Raw genomic sequence first — 19,573 nt, forward strand, 5'->3', positions numbered from 1 at the left:
AAATCTAGATTGCATGGAACAGGCTACAATTGATTGGATCATGGACACATGAATCAATCACACTCGCTAGCAGAATATCCAACTGTATCGAGTTGTCAAAGTAGGCCAACTCCTTCACTAGGGCAAGTGGCTCACCAGGGACCAAGTTCAGCAACAGTTTCCTCATCTCATGGAGGAACTCAACGCAATGGGGACCACTGCTTCTTAAAGGGGGAGGAATGATCTAGGTGTATATTGGTGGCCACCCACCAATTCCACCTCAACCCCAACCATTGCTTCTTTTAGTCTTTCAATTTCCTTAATTGTAGCACAGTTTACTATTTTTAGCAGTTTTTTAGGTCCTAAACTTCTAGAGCCGTTTTGAGGCCCTAAGTGATGTTTTTTTGGAAATCTACCCCAGGGATTTTCTAGCTAGAATCATGTTTTTCATCATATTCCTCAGAGAGATCTTTCCAATGGGTTATCATGCATGTCAAATGGAGATAATATGACCAAGTCGCATCCTTGGGAAGTTGGTTGTCTAACTCAACCCAACGGGGCCCATAAACTCTTGGTGTTACACCTCCTCGGGTTAGGTTTTTGGTTGTTTAGGGTTTTCTCTTATTGTTCAATAATAAAAAGGCCCTTGAGCCTCATTGTAAGGAAGTTCATAGACATTTAGCTGCCACATCTCTTCTCAGAGATAAGCTACCATTGCCCTAGCTAGTTTATTTCCATTTCTGTTTGTAAGCATTTTTTAGTATTTTACATTAATGAAATGAAGTATTATTTTGCTGCATCTCTGTGTTTATGGTTATCTCTGTAATATGTTGCGTTCCTGTTTAAATCCGGATCAACATCTAAACAAAATATGTTCAGAATTTATCAATTTGTCCCAAATTATTTCCTCATTGCACTATTTAATACTAGTTGGGGGCACTTGAATATATCTAAACGTACACATAGGTGTGCACAAGAGGTGTATCACCTCTTTTTGGTTGTGTGTTATAGCATGACTTTTTATAAATATATATAATATGATTCTAATAGATTAATTGTTTTTAATTTAATTTTTAATTTTTATCTTTTTAGCTTTAGACATTACTTAATTAGTAAAAACTCAAAAGAAAAATTGAAAGTTTATTTTTTTATAATTATTAATATATATTTATAGAATTAGAAAAAAAATTAAAGTTCAATAAAAACTCCCCTTTTACTTTATAAAATTTCTAATTTAGATTTACACAACTTTACAACTTTAAAATTAGAAAACTTCAAAAACTCAACAAAACTTAATTAAAACTAGAATCTTACTTAAATTGTGCAAGGATACTTCAAATCTATCCCAAAAAAATAAATTTTCTATTTTAATAATATGAAACAATATAATAAATATAAAGCTTATATAAAATTAATAAAAATTAATTAATTATAAATCTATAAAATCTAGTAAGACCCTCTTTAATTAATTCATATAATTACACTTAAAATAAAAACCCCTATTTTAGTGTATGTTTACACTCTCCAAAATCAATTCGCGTGTTAAACTGGGACAACTAGATTAAAATAACACATAGTCTAAGGATGCCACTTTTTTTCTGGGATGATATTGGAAATTGCAGTATGGTTTTGACATCATTTGGTGGAAATTCTCTAAAATTATGGTAATAGCGGTAAATTTTTAAAATTTTGGTGCCATGGTTTTTTTGAAAATTTTAATGTAGCTTTATCAAATCTATGATCATTTTTATAATGAATAGGAAAATCCTCAACAATATATATAATATAGATTTTTAATTAATCTATAATATAATTATTACGATGTTTTATATTGTAGTTACTTATGCTAGTTATATTAAATATGATTATAATAAAGGGAACTTTTGTTTTAAAAACTAGTTAATAAGTAAGAAAACAAAATTTTGTTATTTTTACTTATAAAATTATTAATCTATATTTATGTCATAAGGCATTTCCTTTGAAATTAACTCTCCTCTAAAGGTACGTGTACATTCATGGACTATTGATTTCAGTGTTAGACAATTAAAGTAATTTCAATCGTCTGATTATTATACCGTTATTAAATTAGTTAAAATTATATTAATTTAGCTACAAGACGACTACCCTTGCTCTTGCTCGGTACTACTACTTACTGGGCACTACTACTTTCAAGTGCTTAGGCTCGACCTCTGCCATTGACTGACAGGAAGAATGAATTCATATGTTTTAGGTAAGAATGTAAGAAACTCAGTAACCCCAACTATTTGCATTCTGTAATGTTCTTGGCAATGTATTCTGCCCGACCAATGTTCCTCTTAGATTTATTCCAAGAAACTTCTGCCTGACTGGTAACAGGGTTTGCTTTTATGTGAAACCCTATGCCGCCCTTCAGATATGCCTCCCATGGGGATTTAGAGTCCCGATGAAGACTCCTTGCAAGTTGAGGCCCTTTTAAATCTAGACAATGTGCATCTGCAGGCTTACCCGCTTACCAATATGAAAAACTGATTTTTTTTCTTTCCATAGAAATACAATTTGTACTGATGGTCTATTTTGGATTCATGGTTTTTTTGGCTTTCGTTGTAGGTGCCTTTACCCTGCGGTTTCCTCCACATCTGAGTTCTTCAAACGCTTTTCCCTAAAGAATAGCAGGGTTTGCTTCCATGTGAAACCCTGTACCTCCCTTCAAATGTGCCTCCCACGCAGATTTAGAGCTGTGATGACGACTTCCCCCGAGTTTAGGCCCTTTTAAATCTAGGCAATGCTTCATCCGCGAGCTTACCCAGTTACCAATATGAAAAACTAATTTTTTTCTCTTTCGATACAAATACATCTTGTATTGACTATCTATTTTGGATTCATGGGTTTTTTTTTTTTGGCTGCAGGTGCCTTTACCATGCGTTTTCTTCCACATCTAAGTTCTTCAAGTGCTTTGCCCTAAAGAATAGCAAGGTTTGCTTCCTTGTGAAACCTTATACTTCCCTTCAAATGTGCCTTCGACGGTGACTTAGAGCTGCAATGACCACTGCCCAAGAGTTGAGGCCCTTTTAAATCTAGGAAATGTTGCATCTGCGGGCTTACCCACTTACCAATATGCAAAATTGTTTTTTTCTTTCCATATGAATGCATTTTGTATTCACTGTCTATTTTGGATTCATGGTTTTTTTTGGCTTTGGCTATAGGTACCATTCAGTTTCCTCCACATCTAAGTTATTCAAGTGCTTTGCCCTGCTTCTTCTCTCAAAATGAATTAGCATGATTTGTTGACTGATCTTTTGTTATGTACTTAGCGTGTGAATAATATTGAAGAACTCAAAAGATTTAAGGCTTAGGGTTTGATTAATTGCCGCAATATCAAGTTCAATGTGAGTACCTTGAATGGCCCTCTCTTTGTGGGAAAATTGTTGATTTCAGGAAGTTGCCCCTGAGTTGAGGCCCTTCTAAATCTGGGCAATGCTGCATCTGTGGGCTTACCCACTTACCAATATGCAAAACTGAGGTTTTTTTCTTTCCATATGAATACATTTTGTATTGACTGTCTATTTTGGATTCATGGTTTTTTTTACCCTGTGGTTTCCTCCACATCTGAGTTCTTCAAGTGCTTTTCCCTAAAGAATAGCAGGTTTTTCTTCCATGTGAAACCGTATACCTCCCTTCAGATGTGCCTCCCACAGGTATTTAGAGCCGCAGTGATGAACTCCCTCTAGTTGAGGGCCTTTTAAATCTGGGCAATGCTTCATCTGCGGGCTTACCCACTTACCAATATGTAAAACAGAGTTTTTATTTTTCTTCCCATATGAATAGATTTTGTATTGATTGTTTATTTTTGATTTATGGGTTTTTTGGCTTTGGCTGCAGGTGCCCTTACTATGTGTTTTCCTCCACATCTAAGTTCTTCAAGTGCTTTGCCCTAAAGAATAACATAGTTTTCTTCCATGTGAAGCCTTATACCTCCCTTCAGATATGCCTCCCACTGTTGATTTAGAGCTATGATGATGACTGCCCGCGCGTTGAGGCCCTTTTAAATCTAGGCAATTCTGCATATGTGGGCTTACTCACTTACCAATATGCAAAACTATTTTTTTTACTTTCCATACGAATGCATTTTGTATTGACTGTCTATTTTGGATACATGGTCTATTTTGGCTTTGGCTGCAGGTGCCTTTACCATGTGGTTTCCTCGACATCTGAGTTCTTTAAGCGCTTTGCCCTGTTTGTTCTCTCCAAATCAATTAGCGTGATCTATTGACCGATATTTTGTTATGTACTTAGCATGTGAATAATATTGAAGAACACAAAATTACGGCTTAAGGTTTGATTAATTGCTACAATATCAAGTTCAATGTGAGTACCTTGAATGACCCTCTCTTTGTGGGAAAATCATTGATTTTAGGAAGCCCAGAAGGCATTTGTCATTGTAAGGGGGATCTAAAATATCATGATAAATTATTTAGTTGTTTTGGGTTATAAATGTTATTTTCTTCCTGTTACTTGCGTTGAAATTCTTGTCTTGTTTTTCCCATTTCTGTAACATTGTGTTTTATTCAATTGAGCTGGCCTCGCCATTATCATCCATAGTAACCCTAAAATGAATGCTAGAAAAGAAGAGACGCAAGCTTCGAAAGTAAGCATGAGATAGCTTCTTGATTTACAAAATCGGCCAGAAATCATGGACTTAATTTCATGAGGTGCATTGTTTCATCTTCTTGTCTGTGGTATTCATGATCACATACGAATAAAGGTGATCGCTATGGAGAAGCAAGAGACTCGCAGAGGTAATCCGACACACTGGGCCCTCCACAACCTCCGCGATCACTAGCTTGAGGAGATTGAATAGGAAAAATCGAAGGCCATCTGCAGGATTGTTGAAATCTCTTCCTACCAACGCCATCCCTCCTCCTCCCTCAAGTGCCTAGCTAGAGTCCTTAAAATTGACTATCACCCGAACGTCCCTTCCCCCTCCTCCCCCAATCTATCCCTATTGCACTCCACTCCGGTTGGCTCTTCCTGTCCACCTCTCAACAAAGCTCCAACAACCCCTTCTCCCTCTACGCACTTCAGCTCCCCTCCGACAGTTAACAATCGCTTCACTTCTTCCACTCATCCAGTCCCTATGGATGTTAAATTCTGGAAGAAGTTCTGGTGATCTTTGATAATGCGCAGGCTGACAGAAGTGGCCAAGTTCTTGGTGGCTCTAGCACATCTTCAATGTTGCTCCAGTGTGGCATGCGCTAACCTCTCAGGCACCATGGCACTCAGTGGGTTGGTAAACTTTAGCTAGGTTTGGTTCACTAGCAATTATCACAATGTCACCATTTTGGCTTGGTCGATACGCACTTAATATGGCCTGACGAGGCTCACACTCTCAATTTATGTTCCTTATCAACACCACTTTATAGGCAAGTCATCTATAGCCACTAGGCTTAGTGTAAAGTTGATGTAAAATTAAGATGGAAATTTAAAAAATTCTTTGTAGAGAATATCAATTTTTTGGTTATTACAATTTCTAATTTGTTATTGTAAATATTATTTTTTTATTTTTAAATATGATGTTAAATGACAAAACATCTCCCATAATAAATTATAGAACACCTTTCTATACACCAATAATTATAAATATATATTATACTAAGAATAATATAATTTATTTAATTGTAAAATATTTAATTGATAACATTAAAATTAATATTATAATAGATAGTTATTTTTTAAAACATATACAATTAGTAAATATATATAGTTATTATGAGCTCTTATAAATAGATTATCAATGTAATTAATTATATTAAATATGATTGTAATGTAACTAATTATATTATGATTGATTGCAGTAGATGAAATGCTTTATTTGTTTTTGGGAAATTTAAAAAACAGTTATGTAACAAAAATCTCTACAAAATTGAAAGTTTCTTACTTTATAAGATTACTAATCTATACTTATAAAATTATAAAGAACTTCAACTTCATAAAGTTACAAAGTTATATTTATAGGATCATAAAATAGAAGTTAAAGTGCTAAAATAAACTCTATAAAATTACTAATCTATATTTATAGAATTAGAAAATTCGAAAAACTTAATAAAAACTTGAACTTCGTAAAATTATTAATTTATATGTATAGAATCATAAAGAATTAAAATGCTGAACAAAACTCAAATAGAACTAAGGTCTTACTTACAGTGGTGTAAGAATACATTAAATATATCCACCAATAATACAATATATAAATAAAATTCAATAATTCAAAAAAATAAATAATATATTTTAATAATATAAAAAATACCAAACTTATATTAAAGAAATAATAATAAACAATAAGTTAACTATAAATATCTCACACTTGATAACCGCACTTAAAATCTCAATCCCTATCTTAGTTTGCATGTTTACCGTCGCCAAATTCAAGACTCGTGTTAAACGAATACAACTGCACTAAAATAGCGGATATAGGCTGAAAAGGCGTCGGCGTACTTTTCTGGTTTGAAGTTTCTTTTATAAAGAGGTAAACGTTGTTATTCAATCAAAATCCATTTCTGAGTTAACCCTAAGGTTGGTCATCTGACTTATCTGTTATATCATTTCTGACTTATCTGTTAAATATCATTGGGCCTTTCTTCCTTACTTCACCGAGATGGGAATTAACAATCCCAGGCAGCAGTCAGTCTGTAATCATAATGGAGAAGGTATTTTACCTCCCATGGCAGCTGGAAATCCAAACAGAAAAACGCTGGTCTTGGATTTAGACCAAACGCTGGTGCATACGAGTGCAAAGCCCATGCCGGCCGGCTATGATTTTACGATAAGGGTTAACAGTTGTGCGAGACCATTGTACGTGTTGAAAAGGCCAGGGGTGGACCAACTGTTGCAGAGCCTGGGCGCCACAGGATTGTACGAAATCGTAGTGTTCACTGCAGCATGCCGAGTGTATGCAGATGCTGTGGTGGATGGGCTCTTGGATTCTCTGCCCGTCATTGACGGCAGTGGTAGTATAATTCCGCCCACTCATCGACTGTCCAGAAGGCATTGCCGCAAAGTTGGAGATGTGACGAGAGTGAAAGACCTGACAGTAGTGGGAAGGGATCTGGATCACGTGATATTTGTTGACGACCGCCCTGCGTCGTATTATTTGCACCCACTAAACGCCATTCCAATCAATGCGTGGGACGGTCTGGATTTGGAGGACGAGTCCCTCTTCAAAATCACTTCCTTCTGTGTGGAACATGCACACGCAACAACAGACGTGAGAACACTCCTTTTTAACAGGAGACTCCGTTTCAATCCTCCAGCTCCATTAGGAAGATAGGCATATTTATTTCGGCCTTGGAAATTCTCTAAAATTATGGTAATAGCGGTAAATTTTTAAAATTTTGGGTGCCCATGGTTTTTTTGAAAATTTTAATGTAGCTTTATCAAATCTATGATCATTTTAATGTAGCTTTATCAATGCTTCATCCGCGGCATTACCCACTTACCAATATGTAAAACAGAGTTTTTCTTTTTCTTCCCATATGAATATATTTTGTATTGATTGTTTATTTTTGATTTATGGGTTTTTTTTGGCTTTGGCTGCAGGTGCCTTTACTATGTGTTTTCCTCGACATTTAAGTTCTTCAAGTGCTTTCTTCCATGTGAAGCCTTATACCTCCCTTCAGATATGCTACGACTGCCCGCGTGTTGAGGCCCTTTTAAATTTGGGCAATTTTGCATCTGTGGGTTTACTCACTTACCAATATGCCTGTGTTGAGGCTCTTTTAAATCTGGGCAATTATGCATCTGTTGGGCTTACTCATTTACCAATATGCAAAATTATTTTTTTTACTTTCCATATGAATGCATTTTGTATTGACTGTCTATTTTGGATATATGGTTTTTTTGACTTTGGTTGCAAGTGCCTTTACCATGTGGTTTCCACTGTATCTGAGTTCTTTAAGCGCTTTGCCCTGTTTCTTCTCTCAAAATCAATTAGCGTGATCTATTGACCAATATTTTGTTATGTACTTAGCACGTGAATAATATTGAAGAACACAAAATTAAGGCTTAAGGTTTGATTAATTGCTACAATATCAAGTTCAATGTGAGTACCTTGAATGACCCTCTCTTTGTGGGAAATTTGTGGGAAAATTGTTGATTTTAGGAAGCCGAGAAGGTATTTGTCATTGTAAAGGGGATCTAAAATATCATGATAAATTATTTAGTTGTTTTGTGATGAAAACGAATTCTGGGATCTCCGTTTTCAGTATTCTTTTTTTCAAGTCCGATCTTGGGACCTATTCTTTTTTTCAAGTCCGATCTTGGGACCTATGGATTATGGGCCCTCGAAGCCATTCTGAAACTTCTCACAGTCTTCTCAACGTGACTGAGCAACACTTCCTACTGATCCAACCACAATAAAAGTCATCTCTCGCCAGGCAACTGCTTCCGGATTTCAACAAGACCGGTAACCTGTTCATCATCATCGACCAACCGAACCAACTTCAAAATTTCCCAAACGACCTCCTATGACAAACTCACACTGTTTGCTTTAGCACAGTCAGCAGCGCTGGTGGTTTTCCATAATCCTGTCCATGCCTCCAATCGAGCTCGCTGGTATTCGTTGCCAGAGAAAATGCTAATACTCTACTTTGTGCGGCCTTCCGGAGATTGAAACCAAGTAACGTCCCCTCGGCTGTTGCAAAAAAACTTCCCGTTCCGATTCGAATTCCTTAGTCACCAACAGTGGGCCATCTATAGCTTCGAGGGCGAGGAGTGCCTTTGAGTTTGAAGGCCTCGACACATCAACGTGTTCAGGTTCGGCTCTGGAGCCGGTTCTCGCTCTTGCTCCGGTTCCGGTACATTTTCATATTCCATATGCTGCACACATTTTCTCTTCTTCAATCCCTCAAAGTCCTTAACACCTACCGATGATAGGAGCTGTCCGCAGTCCTTTCAACCTTCGCTCATCTCTGGTGCCTCGGCCTGGCATTGTTGGCCATCCGATCATACTGAGCTCTCTGAGCAGTGGCCATGGCCACCGCAAATCCATGTCGGCCATCTCAGACACTTCTTCATGGGGTTTCAGGGAAACCTCATGGTTACACTGATAACACCGGTATGCCATGGGTTTTTCACTGTTTTCGACTTCGAGGCATTAAAAGGAAAACAAACAATTAAGGTGGAAAATCAATGAATGTAAATCACAAAATTGCCGGAGGGCCCTGACAAATAAAATAAAAAATACAGACATACTTAAATTCGCTTCAATCTCATTTCTATTATTTACAAAGTCGATTACAATTTTTAAGGCATTTCAGCCTTAATCGAGATTTCTCCAGCAACTACATTTTTCCTTCTCTCACACAGGATTTTTCTTGTCTTGTTTTTCCCATTTCCGTAACATTGTGTTTTATTCAACTGAGCTGGCCTCGCCATTATCATCCATAGTAACCCTAAAATGAATGCTAGAAAAGAAGAGACGCCATTATCATCCATAGTAACCCTAAAATGAATGCTAGAAAAGAAGAGACGCAAGCTTTGAAAGTAAGCATGAGATAGATTCTTGATTTACAAAATCGGCCAGAAATCATGGAGTTAATTTCATGAGGTGCATTGTTTCACCTTCTTGTCTGGGGTATTCATGATCACATATGAATAAAGGTGATCTCTATGGAGAAGCAAGAGACTCGCAGAGGTAATCCGACACACTGGGCCCTCCACAACCTCCCCGATCACTAGCTTGAGGAGATTGAATAGAAAAAATCGAAGGCCATCTTCAGGATTGTTGAAATCTCTTCCTACCAATGCCATCCCTCCTCCTCCCTCAAGTGCCTAGCTAGAGTCCGACTATCATCCGAACATCCCTTCCCCCTCCTCCCCCACTCTATCCCTATTTCACTCCACTGCGGTTGGCTCTTCATCTCCACCTCTCAACAAAGCTCCAAAAACCCCTCCTCCCTCTACGCACTTTAGCTCCCCTCCGACAGTTAACAATCCCTCCCCTTCTTCCACTCATCCAGTCCCTATGGATGTTAAATTCTGGAAGAAGTTCTAGTGATCTTTGATAATGCTCAGGCTGACAGAAGTGGCCAAGTTCTTGGTGGCTCTAGCACATCTTGAATGTTGCTCCAGTGTGGCATGCGCTAACCTCTTAGACACCATGGCACTCAGTGGGTTGGTAAACTTTAGCTAGGTTTGGTTCACTAGCAATTATCACAATGTCACCATTTTGGCTTGGTCGATACGCACTTAATATGGACTGACGAGGCGCACGTTCTCAATTTATGTTCCTTATAAACACCACTTTATAGGCAAGTGATATATAGCCACTAGGCTTAGTGTAAAGTTGATGTAAAATTAAGATGGAAATTTAAAAAATTCTTTGTAGGGAATATCAATTTTTTGGTTATTACAATTTTTAATTTGTTATTGTAAATATTATTTTATTATTTTTAAATATGATGTTAAATGACAAAACATCTCCCATAATAAATTATAGAACACCTTTCTATACACCAATAATTATAAATATATATTATACTAAGAATAATATAATTTATTTAATTGTAAAATATTTAATTGATAACATTAAAATTAATATTATAATAGATAGTTATTTTTTAAAACATATACAATTAGTAAATATATATAATTATTATGAGCTCTTATAAATAGATTATCAATGTAATTAATTATATTAAATATGATTGTAATGTAACTAATTATATTATGATTGATTGATTGCAATAGATGAAATGCTTTATTTATTTTTGGGAAATTTGAAAAGCAGTTATGTAACAAAAATCTCTACAAAATTGAAAGTTTCTTACTTTATAAGATTACTAATCTATTATAATTATAAAAGTCGAAAAACTTCAACTTCACAAAATTACAAAATTATATTTATAGGATCATAAAATAGAAGAAGTTAAAGTGCTAAAATAAACTCTATAAAATTACTAATCTATATTTATAGAATTAGAAAATTCGAAAAACTTAATAAAAACTTGAACTTCGTAAAATTATTAATTTATATGTATAGAATCATAAAGAATTAAAATGCTGAACAAAACTCAAATAGAACTAAGGTCTTACTTACAGTGGTGTAAGAATACATTAAATATATCCACCAATAATACAATATATAAATAAAATTCAATAATTCAAAAAAATAAATAATATATTTTAATCATATAAAAAATACCAAACTTATATTAAAGAAATAATAATAAACAATAAGTTAACTATAAATATCTCACACTTGATAACCGCACTTAAAATCTCGATCCCTAACTTTGTTTGCATGTTTACCGTCGCCAAATTCAAGACTCGTGTTAAACGAATACAACTGCACTAAAATAGCGGATATAGGCTGAAAAGGCGTAGGCGTACTTTTCTGGTTTGAAGTTTCTTTTATAAAGAGGTAAACGTTGTTATTCAATCAAAATCCATTTCTGAGTTAACCCTAAGGTTGGTCATCTGACTTATCTGTTATATCATTTCTGACTTATCTGTTAAATATCATTGGGCCTTTCTTCCTTACTTCACCGAGATGGGAATTAACAATCCCAGGCAGCAGTCAGTCTGTAATCATAATGGAGAAGGTATTTTACCTCCCATGGCAGCTGGAAATCCAAACAGAAAAACGCTGGTGCATACGAGTGCAAAGCCTATGCCGGCCGGCTATGATTTTACGATGAGGATTAACAGTTGTGCGAGACCATTGTACGTGTTGAAGAGGCCAGGGGTGGACCAACTGTTGCAGAGCCTGGGCGCCACAGGATTGTACGAAATCGTAGTGTTCACTGCAGCATCCCGAGAGTATGCAGATGCTGTGGTGGATGGGCTCTTGGATTCTCTGCCCGTCATTGACGGCAGCGATGAACATAAAAATAGAAAGCTGAATATAATTCCGCCCACTCATCGCCTGTCCAGAAGGCATTGCCGCAAAGTTGGAGATGTGACGAGAGTGAAAGACCTGAGAGTAGTGGGAAGGGATCTGAATCCCGTTATATTTGTTGACGACCGCCCTGCGTCGTATTATCTGCACCCACTAAACGCCATTCCAATCAATGCGTGGGACGGGCTGGATTTGGAGGACGAATCCCTCTTCAAAATCACTTCCTTTTGTGTGGGACATGCACACGCAACAACAGACGTGAGAACACTCCTTTTTAACAGGAGACTCCGTTTCAATCCTCCAGCTCCATTAGGAAGATAGGCATATTTATTTCGGCCTTCGAGATTTTGAATTTTATTAAATGGATCGTGGAGATTTAATTTCTACACAATATTGTAAAAATTACAGAAATCAAGTATCAACATTTATTTCTATACAAATTATTCTGTTTTTATTTTTTAATTAAATTAATTAATTAAAAATAGTATGATACAAATAAGTGTCATAGGAAAGTTATGGCTTTTTTTTATCCGTAGAATTAATAAATTCATAGAATTGATAAATCAAGATATTAGTGAATCATATTATAACAAAGTTTGTTTTCAAATGAAAAATCTCCAATATAAAATGATATGGATAAATTTTAATATTTTTCTTTAGATTTTTAAATCTGTATATGTTTAACGTTTATATTAATTTTTTTATAATATTGGTATTATAATGAAATATGTGTTTTTGATGTTTAGTATAAATTTATGATCATTAAAATTTACCAATTATTTAATTTACATGATTTCTATAATAATTATAATAATTATAATGATACATAATAATAATTAGATTGATTTGTGAATAAGACTCTTTTTTGAGTGGAGGGCTTTGGGGAAATGGAGCGCGGCGGTTTCGGTTAGTCACAAGGGTTTCTGTTTTTTTCTGCGGTTCGCATCGAATATCCTCCCGGTCACTCTCACCGCTTCCCCGGTCGTCGTTCCCTCTCTAGGCCGCTCACGGGCTCGGGCTCTCCCCTGCTCTCCTGTTCAACCTCCGCCTCCTCTGCACCTGCTACCGGAACGCCATAACCGTCTTCGGTCACACTGCCCTAACCCTAAGTTCTCTGCGGTTAACTGTGCCGAGGTGTCCACTGTTCCGAGGTTTGTCGCTGTCAAGATGGAGGATCAGGACGCTGTCGACTACTCTGAGGACCCGCTGGAGGGCGTCTCCATCTGGCGTACACCCTACTCTACATCTCAAGGTATGTTCCATACAGATCTTCCGGAAAATATGGTTTCTTATTCCGATGGGTTGTCGACGAGTCACTATCCCGTGATTCTCCCGGACTCCCCCCCACCTGGCCGGCTTTGTCTACTCCTCCTCACTCTCCGGCCACCCTGGGTTTTGTGGCGGGCTGTATAAACCCTAACCCTAGTTCCGCCCCTATTCATACCTCGGAACCCCGGTCAACTAATGTCATTCCGCCTTCTGCTCCCCCCTTAACCGCCTCCTCATCAGCCGAACCTCTATTGGGTAGCTTCACCGGGATCCCGCCTCTCTTTGGACCTCATTTCACCACCGGTACCAGCCCCCTGCACCCCGCTCCCAGTGTTCCTCCCCCCCAGGGTTTCGGCCCCGACTTGGTATCAAACCCTCCGTCGAGATCTGGCCTCAAACAGAAGTACCGTTGTTTTAAATCCAGGGCGGAGGATACTTTTCTCAGGCTTGAAGAAGATATACAGTGGGGCGAAATTATGGATTTCGCAGACAGAGTCCTCGTGGGACGCATCAGAGGCAGGCATTACTCGGCAGCTCGACTCAAGACCTGGGCTATGGAAGTATGGGGTCATCATCTGGTTGACATCCCCTTTGTGCAAACCTTTGTGAGAGGATGGTTCGCATTTAGATTCGCTCGTGCCGACCACACAAATTGGGTCCTATCCTCGTTTTGGCACTTCGAACACACTCCGCTACTTCTTAAACGATGGACCCCTCTATTCAACCCGACAACGGAGCAGATTGGGATAGGACATGTATGGATCAGGTTTCCCGCTCTCCCCCTGCAGTACTGGTCAGAAGACATATTCAGGAGAATTGGAAATGCCATCGGCGACTTCATGGACTACGACAAGTCGTATCTTCACATAGGTATGATGGCTTACGCACACCTCCTCATCAACCTGGACACTAGGGGCGGTCTTCTAGAATATATCACGATACAATGGAGGGACACATCCTGGAGGCAGATCATAGATTACGAAGGAATCCCATACAGATGCCGCAGGTGCCACAAAGTTGGGCATCTCTATCGGGATTGCCCTCTACTTCGTAAAGGAATGGTACAAAACCATGAAGATACACAAGCTCGTCCCCCGCCACCACCTGCTCATCCACTTACAGGGGAACCCGGGGACACTCAGGGGCAGGTTGATGGATCTCCTCTAGATCCTCTGAGTTCCTCGTCTGGGTTCCGGACCCACACATCATCTGCCACAGCTCCCGCAGACTCTGTACCGATGAGGACTGATATGCCGGGTATGTCTGTCCCATCTTCATCTTACATTCTATCGCCCCTGAATGAACATCATGGTTCTACATCTGCACATATGCATCAATTGCACAATGCACATACATCTTCAATTTCATCCATCGCTCCTCTCCCTCCCTCTCTCATCTGCCCTATCCCCTCCCCCCCTCTGATCTCCTCCTCATGCTCGCCTACTCTCCCCCCCACTTCTGAAGAGCTCCCGGCCCCATCTTCCCCTGTTCCCCCCAGATACTCCCTCCGCCCCAGATCTAAAGACAGAGGCCCGGATGTTATTGGACTTGCCCTGGATTCTGCGCCTGCCTCTCTCAAGCACACTAGGGGCAGGCCATCGCGCATATCGAAAGCTAGACACACTGCAGATGCTGAAGTCGCCATTGGACGATAGCAGACCATCTTTAGGGCCCTTAGAGCATATACTGGCCCTGCCTCCCTACTGTCATGAAAATTCTATCCTATAACTGCAGAGGGTTTGCTAGTAATCCCAAAAAACTAGCCCTCAGGAGACTGCTCTCCCTAGCTCAACTGGATATTATCTTTCTACAAGAGACTCTTTGCCCTGCTGATACTCTTATTCCCATATTCAAGACCTGGTTACCCAATTGGACCTTCTTCGCATTAGATGCTGCCGGGAGATCTGGTGGATTGGCTATTGGCATCAATAATAAAGCCCTGAGGCTTAAGAATTCTTGGGGTGGACGAGGGTATATTGGAATTGATGCATATGCTCGCTCCATGGAACTTGACCTTCGCCTCATCAATGTATATGGCCCATGCTCTGATAGGGCGACCTTCTGGAACTCCCTTCTGGGATCAGCCCTATTACGTGAAGATAACATCATTATGGGAGGAGACCTTAACTTCACCATGGGCTTCTGTGAATCCTGGGGACATGCAGCCAGGGTGGATCCTTTCTCGGAAACTATATCTACTCTGTTGGATGATCACCACTGGATAGATACTCCTATGGCAAAACTTCAACCCACCTGGTCTAACAATCGATGCGGTGACCAGAGCTTAGCCAGGAGGCTTGACAGATTCCTGATTAAAGAACCCCTACATAACATCATTGCTCACATCAGACAGTGGATTGGATCAGGGGGAATCTCGGATCATCGGCCAATCTACCTAGAGACCTCTGACTCCCACAAGAGAATTAAGAGCCCTTACAAGTTTAACTCTTCATGGTTACAGGACCCATCCTACACTCAGATGATCACTGAGTATTGGCAGAATAACCCCATCAGAGACGGTGAAAACCTTATTGAAGGCTTCACTAGGAAGTTATCCGAGCTCAAAAGAATTTCTAAACTCTGGGCCCATCAGAAGCGTCTCCGTGATGACCACAAATCGAGCGAGGCTGAAAGGATCATTGCTACTCATGAGGAAGATGGGGGAGGCACCTTCCCTACCTAGGAAAGCAAGGAGCTATACACTTCTCTCATTACCAAACGGACACAGATCCTGAAAGAAAGAGAAGAAAGTTGGAGGCTGAGAAGCAGAGCCATATGGCTCACAGCTGGGGATGACAACACCAGATTCTACCACAACTTTGCCAATGGCAGGAAGGCCATTAACACAATCTGGGAATTAAAAGATGATCAGAACCATATAGTCACATCTCAGAGGCACCTGGCAAAGCTAGCAACTGATCATTTCAAAAGCATATATAAGGCACCCAGGGAGGCCAACATACTCGAAATCATGAGGGTGGCCGAGAAATTCCCCAGATTCATCTCTCAAGAGGAACAAGACGACCTCACTCAGGAAGTGACCATGGAGGAACTTGAAGCGACCATCAAATGGTTTAAGAAAGATAAGAGCCCTGGCCCGGATGGATGGTCCATTGAGTTCTATATCGCCTTCTTTGACATCCTGGCAAATGATCTCCTGAAAGTCATCGAGCTTTGCAGGCAGGAAGGTAGAGTTTCTTCGGCCCTAAAATCTACCTTCATCGCCCTCATCCCTAAAATCGACCACCCTGCATCTTTCAACGACTTCCGACCCATATCTCTCTGCAACTGTCTATACAAAATTGTAGCCAAAATCATTGCCAACTGTCTGAAGCCTATCTTATCTCGCCCTATTTCATCAGAACAATTCGCTTTCTTAAACCACCGACAGATCCATGAAGCCATAGCTACTGCTCAGGAACTCCTTCATACCCTCCACACTAAAAAATAGAAAGGCATGATACTGAAGTTGGACCTATCCAAAGCTTTTGATAGAGTCAATTGGCTCTACATCAGATTGCTACTGACTCACCTCGGCTTTCCATACCTCTTCACTAAATGGGTCATGAGCTGCATTACTGATGTGCCATATAGTGTTCTCCTCAATGGGGAAGCCACACCATTCTTCACATCGGAAAGAGGGCTCAGACAGGGTTGCCCTCTCTCCCCTCTCCTCTTCCTACTTGTCATGGAGGGGCTCAGTAGGCTTATCATTGCAACCAGGGATAGGCACCAGATTACTGGCATCAATATATCGGAAATTTTTTTCCTCACGCACCTACTGTTTGTGGATGATATCCTCATATTCCTCAATGGAGGCATTGGAGATGTCACAGCCCTCCACAATAACTTTCTCCTATTTCAGCAAGCTACGGGGATGATGGTAAACGATAGTAAATCCACTATCACATCGGTTGGCTGCTCTAGACATGAAGTAGCATACGCCACTCATCGCTTCCCCTTCACCTCATCTACCCTTGCTGACGGTATCAAGTATTTGGGGTATAGACTAAAACCCCTTGGCTACAAAATTGCCGACTGGACTTGGCTGATAGCCAAGGTGGAAAAAAGACTTCAGACATGGTATCACAAATACCTCTCTCGAGCGGGTCGGATGATTCTCATTAAAACAGGCATAGAAGCTACACCAGTCTACTGGATGACCCTTGCTTGGATACCACGTGGAGTACTCAATAGAATCCATTGTATATGCTCTAGATTTCTATGGAAAGGACAACAATCTGGGAAGATCTATGCATGGGTGAAATGGGACACTATAGCCAGGCCAAAACGCTGGGGTGGCTGGGGAATCAAAAGGCTTGATCTCTTTGCAAATGCTCTTGCAGCTAAACTCGGATGGCAGCTACTGACCTCTGACAGCCTTTGGTCCTGTGTCGCTCAAGCAAAATACATCAGACCTACTCATCTTATGGACTAGTTCCGACAGCATCAAGAGCCTGGGCATAACATATCCAACATTTGGAAGGCAGTGTTACGCTCCCTTCCTCTTTTAAGGGAGGGCATTACCTGGCGCATCAAGAGTGGGCAGAGCGTTAGAATTGGGAAGGACCCATGGGTCGGATGTGGCAATACACACAGACTTTCGGAAGGCCTCATCAGACATCTACACAACAGAGGCATCTCACATATCAATCAAGTTGGAGACGGTGATAACTCAAGTTTCCTACAACAGGCTTGGCTTTCATCCGAGACACTGGGTATTCCTGAGCAATGGCAGGCTGAATGGGGTAATTACACCGACGCTCTCACCCAGGCACACATTAGATTGACTGAGGGACTAGACGAGCTCATTTGGGCCTTTTTAAAACATGGAATGTACACCCCCAAATTATGGTACCTGAAATTAATGGAGCCACATATGCCCCCGAATATCCTCCCTCACTGGAAAAATTTATGGAAGCTACAAGCTGCCCCCCGCTGCCATCTATTAATGTGGAACATCATATTTGACAAGATTCCCACAGGGAAAAATCTCATGAAAAGATCTTACCACGGGCCTTACAGATGTCACCTCTGCTGTAACGACGAGGAGAGCACGGATCACCTATTCCTCCACTGTACAGTCACTAGAGAGTTCTGGCACAGAATATCATCATATTATACTTTCCTCACTGCGTGGCATGGCGCGAACATACAGGAGGCTTGGAGCTCTTGGATTCGAGCACACTCAGGGAAGACCATTAACATGCCTCTCATCGTGTGTAGAGCTATTTGGATAGCTCGAAACCATATCATATTCAACAACAAAGCTCCCCACTGGCCTACAATCCTAAATCATACCATTGCAGACTACAATCTAATACCAGATGCTGTATCCAACCCCCCACCCCGCACTATTAATCCCATTTCTATTGATAAGACAAAGCCCTGGGCCTTCTTCGATGGTTCCGCACAGGATGAGGGCTGTGGTGGTGATGCTGTATTACACATCAATGAATCACACTGCTTCAAAATACATATCAAACTTGGAAATGGCACAAATAATTTCGCCGAATTATACACCACAAAGCACATCATTCATTTTGCTCACCAAAAACACTGCAGACACCTACAACTATTTGGAGATTCACAGATTGTTTGCAATTGGCTAAATTCTGCATCTCATAGTCATGCATTTTCTTTGAGACATATACTGGATGAAGCCAAAAGACTGACAACATCTTTTGAATCCTTTGTCTGTCGTCATATATATAGGGAACAAAATACAGAAGCGAACCAACTTTCCAAAGAAGCGACGCACAGCCATCTAGATCAATGGCTGATACAGGAGCAGATTGATGGAACCTTCCATCAATATTATCACAGGCCTTTTGAGGACCTCAATAGAACGGGACGTTGACCCGCCTAAAAATAGTCATAGCCATTTTTGACAAATTTTGACACATGGACTTATATTGTATATTTTTAAGTTTATGCACGGCCTATAGCAGTACTCATTGCGCAAAGCAATATTTTTGTAAAAAACTTGGTTTCAGTAAACAGTCAACTATATGACTCCCTGCGTGGAGATCCAGCTCTCTCAGTTTATTTTTGTATATACAGTCAGGTCACTGACCTCATATGAATATGCGACCAGCATCTACAAAATGTAATTTCCTATATTAATAGAAATTACGACTTTTTCCTTAAGGGAAAAAAAAAATTATAATAATTATAATTTCCATTTTTAAGGTCACAACAAAGCGAAACACCAAATTGGTGTATGAGACCTCTTTGTTTATGGGATATGGGACCCACCTGTGGGCAGTGATTTGACTGCTAAGTCTATGAAGGCATACATACTCTACCCCCTATGGTTTTGAACCTGTGACCTCTTAGGAGGTAACACGTGCTCTTAACCAATAGGCCCACTCACGCTGTATTAAAATTACTAAGTTAATATTTATCAAAAACATAAAATTCTTTCTAATATAAATCCCCAAACGAAATACA

The 19,573-nt window shown here is 39.7% G+C and overlaps 2 protein-coding genes and 1 pseudogene across 2 annotated transcripts; all 3 read left to right on the plus strand.

The window, feature by feature from the left end:
- LOC149266930 (cullin-1 pseudogene) overlaps positions 1 to 4,228 on the plus strand; it is a 41,396-nt pseudogene extending 37,168 nt beyond the window's left edge.
- Positions 4,229 to 6,610: 2,382 nt separating this feature from the next.
- LOC149266931 (uncharacterized protein C2F7.02c-like) lies at positions 6,611 to 7,282 on the plus strand. Its single transcript, XM_089409639.1, has one exon. The coding sequence runs from the start codon at positions 6,611 to 6,613 to the stop codon at positions 7,280 to 7,282; it is 672 nt and encodes a 223-aa protein (XP_089265765.1).
- A 7,546-nt stretch (positions 7,283 to 14,828) lies between these two features.
- On the plus strand, positions 14,829 to 15,803 carry LOC149266932 (uncharacterized). The gene has a single exon (XM_089409644.1). It carries the CDS (start codon positions 14,829 to 14,831, stop codon positions 15,801 to 15,803), a length of 975 nt encoding a protein of 324 aa, XP_089265770.1.
- Positions 15,804 to 19,573: the final 3,770 nt, after the last annotated feature.

The sequence above is a fragment of the Pinus tabuliformis genome, chromosome 6 (assembly GCF_031772625.1).
Source record: "Pinus tabuliformis cultivar Carrire ecotype Pingquan chromosome 6, CPIR1, whole genome shotgun sequence".
NCBI classification, from domain to species: Eukaryota; Viridiplantae; Streptophyta; class Pinopsida; order Pinales; family Pinaceae; genus Pinus; species Pinus tabuliformis.